General features: G+C 48.9%; 1 protein-coding gene and 1 long non-coding RNA gene across 10 annotated transcripts in view; one reads left to right on the forward strand and one right to left on the reverse strand.

Moving 5' to 3' along the window:
• CCDC57 (coiled-coil domain containing 57) overlaps positions 1-15855 on the forward strand; it is a 118337-nt gene that overhangs the window by 14349 nt on the left and 88133 nt on the right. For 4 of the 7 annotated variants that reach the window (XR_007720302.1, XM_050763973.1, XM_050763971.1 and 1 more), the window contains exons 4-7: positions 1570-1678; positions 4746-4847; positions 6002-6159; positions 6311-6385. Coding sequence is in view for 6 of the 7 variants with exons in the window: in XM_050763973.1 (XP_050619930.1) it covers positions 1570-1678; positions 4746-4847; positions 6002-6159; positions 6311-6385 (444 nt within the window). In the remaining variant the exon portion in view is untranslated. Of the gene's footprint in view, positions 1-1563; positions 1679-2557; positions 2693-4745; positions 4848-6001; positions 6160-6310; positions 6386-15855 lie in introns of those variants that run through there. The other 3 variants (XM_050763974.1, XM_050763976.1, XM_050763975.1) reach the window with 3 other exon arrangements.
• Positions 11880-13205, reverse strand: LOC126939081 (uncharacterized). 3 transcript variants are annotated; one of them, XR_007720305.1, is made up of 3 exons: positions 13142-13205; positions 12022-12091; positions 11880-11949 (listed from the first exon to the last, which is right to left on the reverse strand). It is a non-coding gene; the product is annotated as an uncharacterized LOC126939081 (long non-coding RNA). The 3 variants fall into 3 exon arrangements; XR_007720303.1 differs by having other exon boundaries at positions 12022-12126; XR_007720304.1 differs by having other exon boundaries at positions 12022-12161.

The raw sequence follows: 15855 nt of genomic DNA on the forward strand, positions 1-15855 counted from the left end.
CTGTGGCCCCGCAACAGATGTACCCCAATGAGAGTCACTGTCTTCTAGGAAGCCTACAGTATTTATGGCTCCTTTATCGCATCTCCCTGTATGGATAAACAGCGTGGATAGAAAGTGCCAGTCCACAGTCGTTTGACCCAAGCAGCACTGCTTGGTAACGTGGCACACACCCACGTGCCACCTTCCCAGGGTCCAGGGAAAGAGCTAGAGAGTTGAGCTGGAAGTCAGCTTCTCCCTGAATGGAGGGAGAGTGTCTAGAAGCTCCCGTCCCCAGCATGAAGGCTGGCGCTCAGGCTGCAGCTTGTCCAGACGCCGAGTCCATGCAGGCGCATGCGGTGCTTGGACAGCTTTGCCCTCCCGTGTGGGTGCTGACTTTCTCATAGCTGTTTCCAGAGTGTTCAGAGCATCCTTTTAAAAGTGCTTTACATTATGTTGTGAGGTGTCTCTTCAAGTCTTTTGCTCATTCTTCTCTCCAAGTGTGGGATGTTTTCAGCCATGTTCAGGTACTTTCTCAGTCTCACACTCTTGTTTTTTTGAGACAGAGTCTCACTGTGTCACCCAGGCTGGAGTGCAGTGGCGTGATCTCGGCTCACTGCAGCCTCTGCCTCCGGGGTTCAAAGGATTCTCCTGCCTCAGCCTCCGGAGGAGCTGTGATTACAGGTGTGCGCCACCACGCCCGGCTAATTTTTGTGTTTTTAGTAGAGACGGGGTTTCACCATGTTGGCCAGGCTAGTCTCGAACTCCTGACCTCAAGTGATCCACCCACCTCAACCTCCCAAAGTGCTGGGATTATAGGCACGACCCACCACACCCAGCCTGCTATAGCTTTTTCTTTGCTGAGATTTGTTTTTCTGTTTGCTTTATTCGATTACTTGAAGTGCTTTTATAACGACTGCTATAGCATCCTTGTTGAAGAATTCCAGCGTCTGTGTCATCTTCGTGTTGGCATCACCTATTGTCTTTTCTCTTTCAAGCGCAGATTTTTCTTTTTTTTTTTTTTTGAGACGGAGTCTTGCTCTGTCGCCCAGGCTGGAGTGCAGTGGCGCTATCTTGGCTCACTGCAAGCGCCGCCTCCTGGGTTTACGCCATTCTCCTGCCTCAGCCTCCCTAGTAGCTGGGACTACAGGCGCCCGCTGCCACACCTGGCTAATTTTTTTGTATTTTAGGTAGAGATGGGGTTTTACCTTGTTAGCCAGGATGGTCTCGATCTCCTGACCTTGTGATCTGCCCATCTTGGACTCCCAAAGTGCTGGGATTACAGGCATGAACCACCGCACCGGTCAGATCTTTCTGGTTTTTGGTTGTCAGTTTTTTTTTTTTTATTGTATCCTGGACATTTTGGATTTTATGTTGTGAGACTTTGGGCCCTATTTAATTTCCTCTTTTATAGATTGGTGTAGCATGCTGGTCCAGGTGGGGCTGGAAGTTCTGCTACCCTGTGGGTCCTACTGAAACCACCCCTTCGTAAAAGCAAAGCACCAACTTTCACGTGTCAAGTACACCTTGAAAATGTATTACCTTTGCTGAATATTTGGTGTGGCTTTGCTTAATGCTGTTTTATTACCACAGTGACAAGAATGGTGAGATCGACCACCACCGGGAACAATATGAAAATCTGAAATGCAGGCTGGAGAGAAAACTTGAGGAGCTCGATGGTGAGCTTGCTCTGCAGAGACAGGTAGAGCCTCTGGGTCAGCCCCTTCCTGGGTGCTTTCCCCGCCTGCCCACTGGGAAGCTGAAGTCATGTAGGGCTGAGGAAGAGACAACCATTCGGTTCATTGCCTGCATTTCTCCTTGGAGTACAATGGCGCCATCGGGGCAGACGCCACTCTGAGACGGTCTGCAGGGAAACAGGATGGGCTGTCTGCATGCAGCCACCTCCACGGTGCTTCCTTGTTTCCTTTCCTCACAGATTAGTCAGGGTTCTCCAGGGAAACAGGCAATAGGAGATAAATCGTAGGAATTCATTCATGCAGTTATGGAGGCCATGAACTCCCACAGTTTGCCATCTGCAAGCTGGAGAACCTGGGAAGCTGGTGGTGTAATTCAGCCCAGGTGTAAAGGCCTGAGCACCAGGGAGCCACTGATGTGAGTCCTGGTCCAGTTCTGAAGGCTCAAGATACAGGAGCCCAGTGTCCAAGGCAGGAGAAGGCGAATGTCTCAGCTCAAGCAGAGAGAACAAGTTCACCCTTCATTGCATTTCGTTCTGTTCAGGCCCTCAGTGGATTGGATGACACCCGTCCACGCTAGGAGGGCAGATCATCTTTACTTCGTCTGTGAATTACAATGCTAGTCTCTTCTGGAAACACCCTTGCAGACACTCCCAGAAATAATTTTTTACCAGCTATCTGGGCAGCCTGTAGCCTAGTTGTTTGACACATGGAATTAACCAGCACACCTCAGAAATGATGAAACTTTTAAATTGATTTTTAGAAAAGTATAATTTTAAAAACATGAATTTTTACTGTAGAAAAGAATTTGGAATTCAATTATGGTAAGTTTAAAATGCTTCAACTGACAAATGGCAGTCACCGAATTTCTCCTCAGGGTTCTTGAAACTCAGCCTACACCTCCAAGAGACCGAGCTGTGCTGGGGTTTTGTCGAAAGACATCCTATAGATTTATATCCAGAGACCACAGTCAGAGATGCTGCTACTGTGTGCATATGTGACAAGGGGCTGCGTCTCTGCAGGTATACGTGTGATGAGGGACTGTGCCTGTACAGGTGCAGGTATATGACATGGGGCTGTGTCTGTGCAGGTGCAGGTGTCAGGGGGGGCTGCGTCTCTGCAGGTGCAGGAGTCATGAGGGGCTGCGTCTGTGCAGGTGCAGGTGTCATGAGGGGCTGCGTCTGCAGGAGTCACAAGGGTCTGCGTCTCTGCAGGTGCAGGAGTCACGAGGGGCTGCGTCTCTGCAGGTTCAGGAGTCACGAGGGGCTGCGTCTCTGCAGGTGCAGGTGTCATGAGGGGCTGCGTCTGCAGGAGTCACAAGGGTCTGCATCTCTGCAGGTGCAGGAGTCACGAGGGGCTGCGTCTCTGCAGGTGCAGGAGTCACGAGGGGCTGCGTCTCTGCAGGTGCAGGAGTCATGAGGGGCTGCGTCTCTGCAGGTGTCATGAGGGGCTGCATCTGCAGGAGTCATGAGGGGCTGCGTCTCTGCAGGTGCAGGAGTCACGAGGGGCTGCGTCTCTTCAGGTGCAGGAGTCATGAGGGGCTGCGTCTCTGCAGGTGTCATGAGGGGCTGCGTCTGCAGGAGTCACGAGGGTCTGCATCTCTGCAGGTGCAGGAGTCACGAGGGGCTGCGTCTCTGCAGTGTCATAGGGGCTTCCTCTATGAAAGTGCAGGTGTGATGAGGGGCTGCATTTATGCAGGTGCAGGTGTAATAAGTGGCTGTGTCTATGCAGGTAGGTGCAAGTGTTACTAGAGGCTGTGTCTGTGGAGATGTCATGAGGGGCTGCGTCTGTGCAGGTGCAGCAGTGATGAAGGGCTTTGTGGAGGTGTGACAGGGTCCCCTCTCTGGTCCTGTCGGATGTTGGGAGCTTGGTCATGGTAGGATAGGCCAGTGTGTTGTTGAGAATTTGCCACAGTCAGGTCACTAGAGAAGGAGGCCACGCTCACGTCATGATGGGCCCTCGTGTGGACTGTCCACTTGTCCCCGGAAGTGCTGAGCTCACTCCCCTTGTTCACAGGTCCCTGAGGCTGCTTCTGAAATGGCCTGCAGAGGACTTTCTCTTGGAATTCTCAGAGACCAAAGAGCTTTGTCAATTGTAGGTGAGTTTGAGAACGCCCAGAGTTCATTAGGCATGAAGCCAGCATCTAAAATCTGTGGTCAAGCAGAGACCAGTGGTGACTTTTCTAAGTAATGAGGCTCCCTCAAGTGGCTCCAAAGTCACTTCCAAAGAAGGAGTTTGAGGAGGATCCAGCTGTGGGTGGTCCTGCCCAGCAGGTGGGGGGCTCTCGGCAGCATTTGGGAACAGTGGCGATTTGAGGCTGGTTGTAGTTGGCGGGGCACCGCCATTCTTGTCAGGGTTTCTGGTTGGGCCATGACTCTGGCTGACTTCCCAGGCCGTCCACGCCAAATTTCTCAGACTCAGCAGGGCTCATTCAGGGAGAGCCATATCAGATGTTGGGGACATGGATTTTTTTTATCATGTCCAGATAGTAGCCTTGTCTCTGGAAGGAAGGAAACATGATGTTTTAACATAGCAGCTTTGGTTACTAGCGGAAATTTGGGCGGCACGCATCTAGTGTGGTTCTGGGCAGTCTGATCCTGTGTGAGCTCTGGGATGCTGGCACCAGCTGTTGGGAAGCTCTGTTCTGCTGCTGGCATCTCAGCCTTTTAGTTACTAAACTGGGGTCTTACATGCTTGTCAGTTTCATGGTTTCCCTTATTCTGATTTTTTGTCTCTTGTTTTGGAAGATCTTGGTGTTTGTTATTGTCAGAGGTAGAATCGACTCAATGGAGATAAGGATTTTTCTTTTCTTTTTTTTTTTTCTGTGGTGACAGGGCCTCACTGTGTTGCCCGGGCTGGTCTTGAATTCCTGGGCTCAAGCGATCCTCCCGCCTCGGCCTCCCAGAGTGCCGTTACCGGTGTCACTGACCCCAGCTTCTCTCCTCAGCAGTGTGTGTGGTCCTTCTCTGTTGACCACCGTGTCCTGCTCACCTCTGGATCCCACCTCCCAGGACATGGGTGGGGGTCTTTGCTGGGTTCCCACTGTTCTTTCATCATGAAACCTATTTGTTCCAGGAACTGCTGCTGGAGTTTGAATTGAAAATGCAGAAGAGGGAGCACGAATTCCGTCTGCAGACTGACAACATGAGCAACACAGCCTTGTCCCAGGAGCTCAAGGTAACTGGGGACACCCTTGGGTCTTGAAGGTTTTTTGGTTTTTCCTTGGTCAGGTGTGGTAGCTCACACCTGTAATCCCAGCACGTTGGGAGGCCAAGGCAAGAGGATCTCTTGGGCCCAGGAGTTCCAGACCGGCAAGCAGGTGGGCCATGTGGATGCCCTGTGCCCCATGGCAGGGTGGGCACTCCCATCAAAGGTGGGCACTGGGTGCCAGTTCACCTCCGCCCCCATCTGCTGTGTAAGTCGGTCACAGCCCTGGACACCTGCCCGTGGTGGGCATCATAATACGCAGATCAGTAGGGAAAGCAAAAGCTAAGTCTCAACGCCTGCCAGGCCGGGTGCAGCTCAGGCCGGGTGCAGCCCGGTCCTCATGTCGGCTGACTTGGGTGCAGCAGCCATCGTCACCACCCATGGCTTACAGGCTGGGAAACAGGCCTGGGAAGGTACCAAAGAGCTCAGTGTGCAGCTGGGACTCGAGTGGCTTGCTCAGCACTGAGCCCCTTCCTAGACCCCTGGCTTTGTGTTTAATTTCCTTGTTTAAATAACATGCAAATTATGTGCTAAGAAATGAAGTGCAGTTAAATTGGTCTGTTGGGCTTGGACCAATTAGGGTATTAGGGCACCCTAATGGACTGATTTTGGTGGGGTACTGAGTGTTGTCAGGGGGTCAGTGAAGGCCAGGCGCGGTGGCTCACACCTGTAATCCCAGCACATTGGGAGGCTGAGGCAGGTGGATCCCCTGAGGTCAGGAGTTCGAGACCAGCCTGGCCAACATGGGGAAACCCTGTCTCTACTAAAAATACAAAAGTTAGCTGGGTGTGATGGTGGGTGCCTGTAATCCTAGCTACTCATGAGGCTAAGGCAGGAGAATTGCTTGAAACCAGGAAGGAGAGGTTGTAGTGAGCCGAGATCGCGCCATTGCACTCCAGCCTGGGCAACAGAGTGAGACTCTGTCTCAAAAAAAAAAAAAAAAAAAGTCATTGAGTCTCATTTGAGTTGTGTTAGGACATTCTCACTCTTTTACTGCTTCTTTGCTTCTTGAATTTTCATTTTTCTTCTCCCTCCCAATCCTGATAAAATGGCAATATGTACCCCTAATGCCTGAGTGTCTTCTAATTATCACCTCATTTTGAACTCTTTTTTATCATTCAAAGGTTAAACTACTGCACAAAGAGCTGGAGGTTCTGAAGGAGGCCGGGGCAAAGGCTGCAGAGAGTCTACAGAGGGCAGAGGCCACCAACGCCGAGCTGGAGAGGAAGCTCCAGAGTCGAGCCGCGGAGCTCCGGGACCTGGAGGCCATGAACTGCGCCCGGTGCGCGAGTCCTTCATCTCCTGAGGCCTGCTCTGTGGCAGCCTTGCAGGCCAGGACCAGAGTCTGGGGGATTCTACCTTTTCTGCTCATTCCAGGCTGGCCTTTGCTTTCATCTCACTTGCTCCTTCCACAAATATTTGTTTCTTTTCAGGGTAAAGGACTTAGAGGATAAACTTCACTCTGTGCAGCTAACCAGGAAGAAGGAAGAGGAAACATTTAAGAGGAAGTGAGTGTTTCGCCTCCCAACGTCGTGCTGCATGTCAGTGCTCCCAGGAGAGGAGGGAAGTGGAACCACTGTGCCGATGCCCAGGGAGCAGAGGGTCCCACTCCAGGGTTGGGGCCTGGGAGCCTGCTGCTTTGCATTTCTCTGTTTCCCTTCCCTTTCCTTCCTTTTCTTTCTTTCCCTTTCCTTTCCCTTCCCTCCCCCCTCCCCTCCCCTCCCCTCCCCTCCCTCCCCTCCCTCCCCTCCCCTTCCTTCTCTCTTTCTCTCTCTCTTTCTTCTTTCTTTTCCTTTCTTCCTTCCTTCTTTTCTTTTTTTTCTTTTTCTTTCTTTCTTTCTTTTTTTTTTTTTTTTTTTTTGAGAAGAGTCTTGCTCTGTGCCCAGGCTGGATTGCTGTGGTATGATCTTGGCTCACTGCAGCCTCCCCACCAACTCCCGGGTTCAAACAATTCTCGTGTCTGAGCCTCCCAAGTAACTGGTACTATAGGCGTGCACCACCATGCCTGGCTAATTTTTGCATTTTTAGTAGAGACAGGGTCTCACCATGTTGGCCAGGCTGGGCTTGAACTCTTAGCCTGAAATGACCCACCCACCTCCTTGGCCTCCCAAAATGCTGTGATTATAGGCATGAGCCACCACACTCAGCCTTGTTTTGGATTTCTGTTTATGCCCTGCTTTGGACTTTATCAGTGGTGTTTAGACTTCTTAGTGCTGTAAAATGTAAAACTTGGACTAGGTGCAGTGGGAAGCTCATCTGAGCCCAGGAGATTGAGGCTGCAGTGAGCCATGATTGTGCCACTGTACTCCAGCCTGGGCCACAGAATGAGACCCTGTCTCAAAAACAAAACAAGCAAGACAAAACACACAATTTTTAATACCTGGCCAGGCGCGGTGGCTCAGGCCTGTAATCCCAGCATGTTGGGAGGCCGAGGCGGGTGGATGACTTGAGGTCAGGAATTCGAGACCAGCCTGACCAACATACGTGGTGAAACCCCGTCTCTACTAAAAATACAAAAATTAGCTGGGCATGGTGGTGCATGCCTGCAATCCCAGCTACTCAGGAGGCTGAGGCAGGGAATCTCTTGAACACGGGAGGTGGAGGTTGCAGTGAGCCAAGACCACGCCGCTGCCCTCCAGCCTGGTGACAGAGCGAGACTCCCTATCAAAAAATCAAAAAATAAAAAATAAATAAATTAATTAACACCTAAGTTAGACGTTAACTTTTAAAACTTCAAGGCTTTACTTACTAACGAGTTAATCAGTTTTAGATTGTAGCCATTCTACTTTGGTGATACAGTAACCTTTATTTTTTAAACTATTGTGGGAAAAGAATTTTCTTCCCTTGGATCTATAACCATCAAGTTCTAAAGAGCCCTTTTCCTGTTGAAATGGTTTTTATTGGGCCAGGAGCGGTGACTCACGCCTGTAATCCCAGCACTTTGAGAGGCCGAGGCGGGTGGATCACAAGGTTGGGAGATTGAGACCATCCTGGCTAACACGGTGAAACCCCGTCTCTACTAAAAATACAAAAAAAAAAAAATTAGCCGGGTGTAGTGGCGGGCGCCTGCAGTCCCAGCTTCTCGGGAGGCTGAGGCAGGAGAATGGCGTGAGCCCGGGAGGCGGAGCTTGCAGTGAGCCGAGATCTGCCACTGCACTGCAGCCTGGGCAACAGAGCGAGACTCCGTCTCAAAAAAAAAAAAAGAAATGGTTTTTGTTACTCAGTGTGGGTCATGTGACCCCAGGCAGAGCAGCAGCAGGTTCTCCGTGTGCCTGGCATTGCCGGGTATCATGGGATGCCAGAAAGTAGCCATCACGGTGGTCCCGGGGCAGTGGCCCTGGCGAAGCAGTTGGAGAATCCACCTTACAAGCTGAAAGGCAGTGAGGTCAAGACGGGATGGAGCCAGGCAGGCTCCGAGAGGGACAGGGCCGGGTGGGGCAGCTTTGCTCAGGAGGGGAGCTCAGGCCATGGGGTCTGGTAGGGGAGGTCAGTGAGTTCAGCTGGGAGGATCCTGGGCCTGGGGGCCTTCAGTGGGACCCCATGAACCCGCACAGAGGCAGCCTCTGTGTCAGCTCCCGCAGGTCATTTCCTTTTTCTTTTCTGAAGAAACGTTGTGACTATAAATAAAAAACAGATAGGCTGCTTAGGAAGATACTGTGTAATCACAACGGGTGATGGACAGTGACTCAGGTGAATTTTCTTGCATCTTTTATTGACATGATATTAGTGCAATTTGTATAAATCGAGAAGAACTTCAAGGACACTGTCTTTGCTATTTCTAATCAGATCTGCAGTGGGAAGCTGCTTTCCAGCCTGCTGTGCAGACCCTACTGGTGGTGGTGAGAGAGGGTTGTGCCCTCATCTGGCTCGCGTTGTGAGGGCACCCATCAGGGTTCTCATACCTAGATGAGGAAACCAAGGCAGGGTTGAGCCCAAACAGACACAGAGCAGATGGCAGTGGTGCAGGACTGCTTGCTTAGCTGCACCGTGGCCATGACGAAGCTGGACAGACACTGTTTCTCTTCGTGTGTTTTTAAGTCTACACCTAGCGTATTTTAAAATCATAACTTGAAATACAGTTGTTCCTTAAACAATGAGGGGGTTAAGAGCATCTAGCCCCATGCAGTCAAAAATTCACATATAACTTTTCACTCCCCAAAAACTTAACTACTAAGAACCTACTGTTGACCAGAAGCCTTACTGATAATACAGTTGATTAACACACATTGGGCATGTTATGTGTATTCTATGCTGATTCTTAAAGTAATGTTAGCTAGAGGAAAGAAAATGTCATTAAGAAAATCTCACAGCACTTTGGGAGGTTGAGTCAGGGGGATCACTTGAAGTCAGGAGTTCGAGACCAGCCTGACCAACATGGTGAAACCCCGTCTCTATGAAAAATACAAAATTGGCCGGGCATGGTGGTGCACGCCTGTAATCCGAGGGAGACCGAGGCAGGAGAATCGCTTGAACCCAGGAGGTGGAGATTGCAGTGACCCAAAATGGCACGCCACTGCACTGCAGCCTGGGTGACAGAGTGAGACTCCATCTCAAAAAAAAGAAAAAAAACAGAAAATCATAAGAGGCCAGGCACAGTGGCTCATGCCTGTAATCCCCACACTTTGGAGGCTGAGGCAGATGGATCGCTTTAGTTCGAGTTCGAGACCAGCCTGGTCAACATGGTGAAACCCGTCTCTACTAAAAATATAAAATTAGCTGGGCATGGTGGTACACACCTGTAATCCCAGCTACTTGGCAGGCTGAGGCAGGAGAATCACTTGAACTCAGGAGGTGGAGGTTTCACTGAGCCGAGATCGCGACACTGCACTCCAGCCTGGGTGACAGAGTGAGACTCCGTCTCAAAAAAAAAAAAGAAGAAAAAAGAAAGTAATAAAAAAGTAGAAGTTGGTTGGGCACTGTGGCTCACACTTTTAATCCTGGTACTTTGGGAGGCCAAGGCAGGTGGCTTGCTTCAGCTTGGGAGTTCAAGACCAGCCTAGGCAATATGGCAAAACCCCTTCTCTACAAAAAATACAAAAAATTAGCCAGGTGTGATGGCTTACACCTGTAGTCCAGCTACTAGGGGGGTTGAGGCAGGAGGATCACTTGAATCTGGGAGGTCGAGCCTGCAGTGAGCCAAGATGGTGCCACAGCACTCTAGCCTGGGTGACAAAGTGAGACCCTGTCTAAAAAGAAATCTTAGAAAATATGTTTACTGTTTGTTAAGTGGAAGCGTATCATCTTTTTTTTTTTTGAGATGGAGTCTCGCTCTGTCACCCGGGCTGGAGTACAGTGGCCGGATCTCAGCTCACTGCAAGCTCCGCCTCCCGGGTTTACGCCATTCTCCTGCCTCAGCCTCCCAAGTAGCTGGGACTACAGGCGCCCGCCACCTCGCCCGGGTAGTTTTTTGTATTTTTTAGTAGAGACGGGGTTTCACCATGTTAGCCAGGATGGTCTCGATCTCCTGACCTCATGATCCACCCGTCTGGGCCTCCCAAGTGCTGGGATTACAGGCTTGAGCCACCCTGACCGGCCAAAGCGGATCATCTTATAGCTCTTCATCCTCATCATCTTCACATTGAGGAGGTTGAGGAGGAGGAGGCAGGGGAGGGGCTGTCTCTGGAGTGACAGAGGTAGAGGAGGTGGAAGGGAGGGCAGCAGAGGCAGGCACCCTTGGTGTAACTTGACAGAAATACATTGTAATTCCATCTGACTTTTTTACTTTTTCCTTTCTCTAAAAAGGTTTCTATACAGTGACAATCCCACTTTCACACTTGAGTCTCAGTGCCCATGTCATAGACAGTTCCACGTGGTAAAAAATCAAGGCAGGCATGAGTGGTGGGAGCCCTTCTGCAGGAGTGTCTGTCTGATGTCAGTTTGTTTTCTGGCACTGCTTCTACATCTGTTTCCTCATCGTCTGGCACCGGTTTGGAAACACTCGTCCCCATTGAGTTGTCTCCCGTTCATTCCTCTGCTGTGGGGTCAGCTCTGGGGTTTCTCCAAGATCCATGCTGTGAAATCCTTCACCCCGCACCCTGACCTTTTTTTTTTTTTTTTTTGGCCATATTGCAATTGATCTCATGATTTGCTTGATCGGCACCATTGGACATCCTGTGAAGTCAGGCACGACATCTAAACACAGCTTTCTTCATCAGGAATTTATTATTTGGGGCTTGATGGCTTCCGTGGCTTTTTCTATAGCAGTGATGGCTTCAGTGGTGGAAACCTGCCAGGCTTTCAGGGTGTTCTTCTCTCTGTGGGGTTTTCGGCCGCAGCGTTGACATCCTCTCCAAAGAGCGCCATGTGTGGTGAGCCTTAAGTTCCATATGGCCTCTGATAAAGGCTAAATTAGAGGCATTGTGTCTGGGGGCAAGCAGACGATGTCGACGCCTTGCTGTTGAACTCATGGGTTCTGGGTGGCAAGAGGCATTGTCCATTATCAAAATAACTTTTTTTGGAGACAGCCTCTCTGCTGCCCAGGCAGATGGTGCAGTGATGCAGTCTCAGCTCACTGCAGCCTCCGCCTCCGGAGTTCAAGTGATCCTCGTGCCTCAGCCTCCCAAGTAGCTGGGAGTACAGATGTGCACCACTACACCTGGCTAATTTTTGTATTTTTAGCAGAGATGGAGTTCGCCATGCTGGCCAGGCTGCTCTCAAACTCTTGTCCTCAAGTGGTCCAGGCACCTCGGCCTCCCAAAGTGCTGGGATTACAGGGGCGAGCCACCACACACAGACTGGATTAATGTGTTTTAGAACGTCCAGCAGCTGTAGACTGTCTTGTAAATGCATGACTTTCCTCTGCTCACTTCCAGCATCACGGGTGGCCCTTTGCATAGATCCCATGGTGTTATTGAAGGTTTACAGTATTATTAAACACAGTGAGAAATAGGTAAGAACCTTGAGATGTCGCTCTATACTGGGGTGTGAAGAACCTTGAGATGTCGCTCTATACTGGGGTGTGAAGAACCTTGAGATGTCGCTCTATACTGGGGTGTGAAGAAGCTTGAGATGTCGCTCTATACTGGGGTGTGAAGAACCTTGAGATGTCGCTCTATACTGGGGTGTGAAGAACCTTGAGATGTCGCTCTCTATACTGGGGTGTGAAGAACCTTGACATGTCGCTCTATACTGGGGTGTGAAGAACCTTGAGATGTCGCTCTATACTGGGGTGTGAAGAACCTTGAGATGTCGCTCTATACTGGGGTGTGAAGAACCTTGAGATGTCGCTCTATACTGGGGTGTGAAGAACCTTGAGATGTCGCTCTATACTGGGGTGTGAAGAACCTTGAGATGTCGCTCTATACTGGGGTGTGAAGAACCTTGAGATGTCGCTCTATACTGGGGTGTGAAGAACCTTGAGATGTCGCTCTATACTGGGGTGTGAAGAACCTTGACATGTCGCTCTATACTGGGGTGTGAAGAACCTTGACATGTCGCTCTATACTGGGGTGTGAAGAACCTTGAGATGTCGCTCTATACTGGGGTGTGAAGAACCTTGAGATGTCGCTCTATACTGGGGTGTGAAGAACCTTGAGATGTCGCTCTATACTGGGGTGTGAAGAACCTTGAGATGTCGCTCTATACTGGGGTGTGAAGAACCTTGAGATGTCGCTCTATACTGGGGTGTGAAGAACCTTGAGATGTCGCTCTATACTGGGGTGTGAAGAACCTTGAGATGTCGCTCTATACTGGGGTGTGAAGAACCTTGAGATGTCGCTCTATACTGGGGTGTGAAGAACCTTGAGATGTCGCTCTATACTGGGGTGTGAAGAACCTTGAGATGTCGCTCTATACTGGGGTGTGAAGAACCTTGAGATGTCGCTCTATACTGGGGTGTGAAGAACCTTGAGATGTCGCTCTATACTGGGGTGTGAAGAACCTTGAGATGTCGCTCTACACTGGGGTGTGAAGAACCTTGAGATGTCGCTCTATACTGGGGTGTGAAGAACCTTGAGATGTCGCTCTATACTGGGGTGTGAAGAACCTTGAGATGTCGCTCTATACTGGGGTGTGAAGAACCTTGAGATGTCGCTCTATACTGGGGTGTGAAGAACCTTGAGATGTCGCTCTATACTGGGGTGTGAAGAACCTTGAGATGTCGCTCTATACTGGGGTGTGAAGAACCTTGAGATGTCGCTCTATACTGGGGTGTGAAGAACCTTGAGATGTCGCTCTATACTGGGGTGTGAAGAACCTTGAGATGTCGCTCTATACTGGGGTGTGAAGAACCTTGACATGTCGCTCTATACTGGGGTGTGAAGAACCTTGAGATGTCGCTCTATACTGGGATATGCAGTTTACTGGAGAGACAGACTGCTCACATGGAGATGATTAGTGTCTCATGTTTTTTTTTTTTTTTTTTTTGAGATAGAGTTTCGCTCTTATCACCCAGGCTGGAATGCAGTGGCACGATCTCAGCGCACTACAACCTTCGCCTCCCGAGTTCAAGTGATTATCCTGCCTCAGCCTCCCCAGTAGCTGGGATTACAGGTGCGCACCACCAGGCCAGGCTAATTTTTGTATTTTTAGTAGAGACGGGGTTTCTCCATGTTTGACAGGCTGGTCTCGAACTCGCGACCTCAGTTGATCCGCCTGCCTTGGCCTCCCAAAGTGCCACCATGCCCGGCCGTGTCACATGGTGTTTTAAGCAGATACTGGAAACACTTGAGCTCGCCATAATAGCAGGAAATGCAGTGGCTATGAAATGACCACCGCGATGTGGTTCAGACTGAGTTAACTGTGTGCAGTTGTTTAATAGTGCATCTTCTGTTTGTTTACATTTTCCTGGACTGCAAATAGCCCAGTGTGAGGTCTGTGAGTGTTTGTGTGTGTACATTTTGATACATTTTGATATATTTTAACTTTTAAAAATAGATTTGTGTATATTTTATGGTAGTAAATGATAAAATTAGTATATATATTTTATGGTTTCATGACAATTTAACTTTTTCAATATTTTAGGGTACATAGTCTAAGAACTTTTTCAAATTGTCACAAAACTCCAAAAACATTTTTCCAATATATGTATTGAAAATAATTCTTGTATAAATGGATCCCTGCAGTTCAAACTCCTGTTGTTCAAGGGTTAACTATTGTTGAAAATGAGTGTAATTTCTAGCATTAATAAATAAAACTGTTCAGTCACTCTTTAAAATATTTATTTTTAGGTTGGGCGCAGTGGCTTATGCCTGTAATCCCAGCTCTTTGGGAGGCCAAGGCAGGTGTATCACAAGGTCAGGAGATGGAGACCATTCTGGTTAACGTGGTGAAACCCCGTCTCTACTAAAAATACAAAAATTAGCCTGGCGTAGTGGTGTGTGCCTGTAATCCCAGCTACTCGGGAGGATGAGGCATGAGAACTGCTTGAACCCGGGAGGCGGAGGTTGCAGTGAGCTGAAATCATGCCACTGCACTCCAGCCTAGGTGACAGAGCAAGATTCTGTCTCAAAAAATAAATAAAATATTTATTTTAAAAAATTAAAATAATTTTCCTTATTTCTCAGCTCCAACTACTCCTACGTTAGAATGTTTCTAATGTAGGCGGGACACAGTGGCTTACACTTGTAATCGCAGCACTTTCGGAGGCCGAGGCAGGAGAATCCCTTGAGCTCGGGAGTTTGAGACCAGCCTGGGCAACATAGGGAGATCCCGTCTCTACAAATAATTTTTTTAAGAATTAGCTGGGTGTGGTGGTACACTTATGTGGTCCCAGCTACTTGGGAGGCTGAGGCAGGAGGATCACCTGAGCATAGGAGGTCAAGGTTGCAGTGAGCCAAGTTCACACCAGTGCATTTCAGCTTAGGTAACAGTGAGACTCAAAAAAAAAAAAAAAAAGAAAATAAATTCTAATCTAAATACCATAGTGATTTAATACCCACTAACAAGGCCGGTGGCTCACTCCTGTAATTCCAGCGCTTTGGGAGGCCAAGGCAAGTGGATCACTTAAGGTCAAGAGTTCGAGACCAGCCTGGCCAACATAGTGAAGTCTCTACTAAAGAGACAGACTGCATCTCAAAAACAAAAACAAAACACCACTATCACTGATTTCAGAAAACTACCTGAACCAGCCTTGCTGTAGCCGTCAGAAAATTTACATCATTCCTTTTTCCCCTTGAACTATTTCCATCCCTCTTCCCCACAGAATCTTATACAAATATATTTTTTGTGTTTGAATACATTTGAAGTCAATCATCTGTAACAACAAAACAGTCATATAAATTATATGATATAGTATATACTAGATATGGTCATATAAACTAAAAATAAAATTTGCTGGGGTCACAAGGATCCAAGTGTTCAGAAAGGCTTTTAATTAAGATACTCTTGTAATTATTGGTATACATGTGCTAAAACAATACAAGATGCCATAAAATTCAGTAATCGTTAAGTAAAATGTAAAATGTTCTTGGGAAGGCTCCTTCTACTGAGACCTGTGGGGCTTCCCCCAAGTCAGTTCGCAAGAGCCTGACCCTCACATGCATGATCAGACGGGACTGGAGCCACTTCTTATGGCAACATCACACGTGCTCTGAACTACTTCCAAGTTATATGCCAACGACCACCTGGTGACTTCCCCTCAAGAATTATTTTATTTTATTTGTATTTTATTTTATTTGTATGTATGTATTTATTTTGAGATGGAGTCTCGCTCTGTCACCCAGGCTGGAGTGCAGTGGCACGATCTCGGCTCACTGCAACCTCCGCCTCCTGGATTCAAGCAATTCTCCTGCCTCAGCCTCCCAAGTAGCTGGGGTTACAGGCATGTGCCACCACGCCCGGCTAATTTCTTTGTATTTTTAGTAGGACGGGGTTTCACCATATTGGCCAGGCTGGTCTTGAACTCCTGATCTCATGATCCACCTGCTTCAGCCTCCCAAAGTGCTGGGATTATAGGCGTGAGCCACTGTGCCTAGCCTACTTATTTATTTTGAAACAGAGTCTCTTTTGCCCAGGCTGGAGTGCAGTGGTGCGATCTCGG

Source organism: Macaca thibetana, chromosome 16 (assembly GCF_024542745.1).
Source record: "Macaca thibetana thibetana isolate TM-01 chromosome 16, ASM2454274v1, whole genome shotgun sequence".
Lineage (NCBI taxonomy): Eukaryota > Metazoa > Chordata > Mammalia > Primates > Cercopithecidae > Macaca > Macaca thibetana.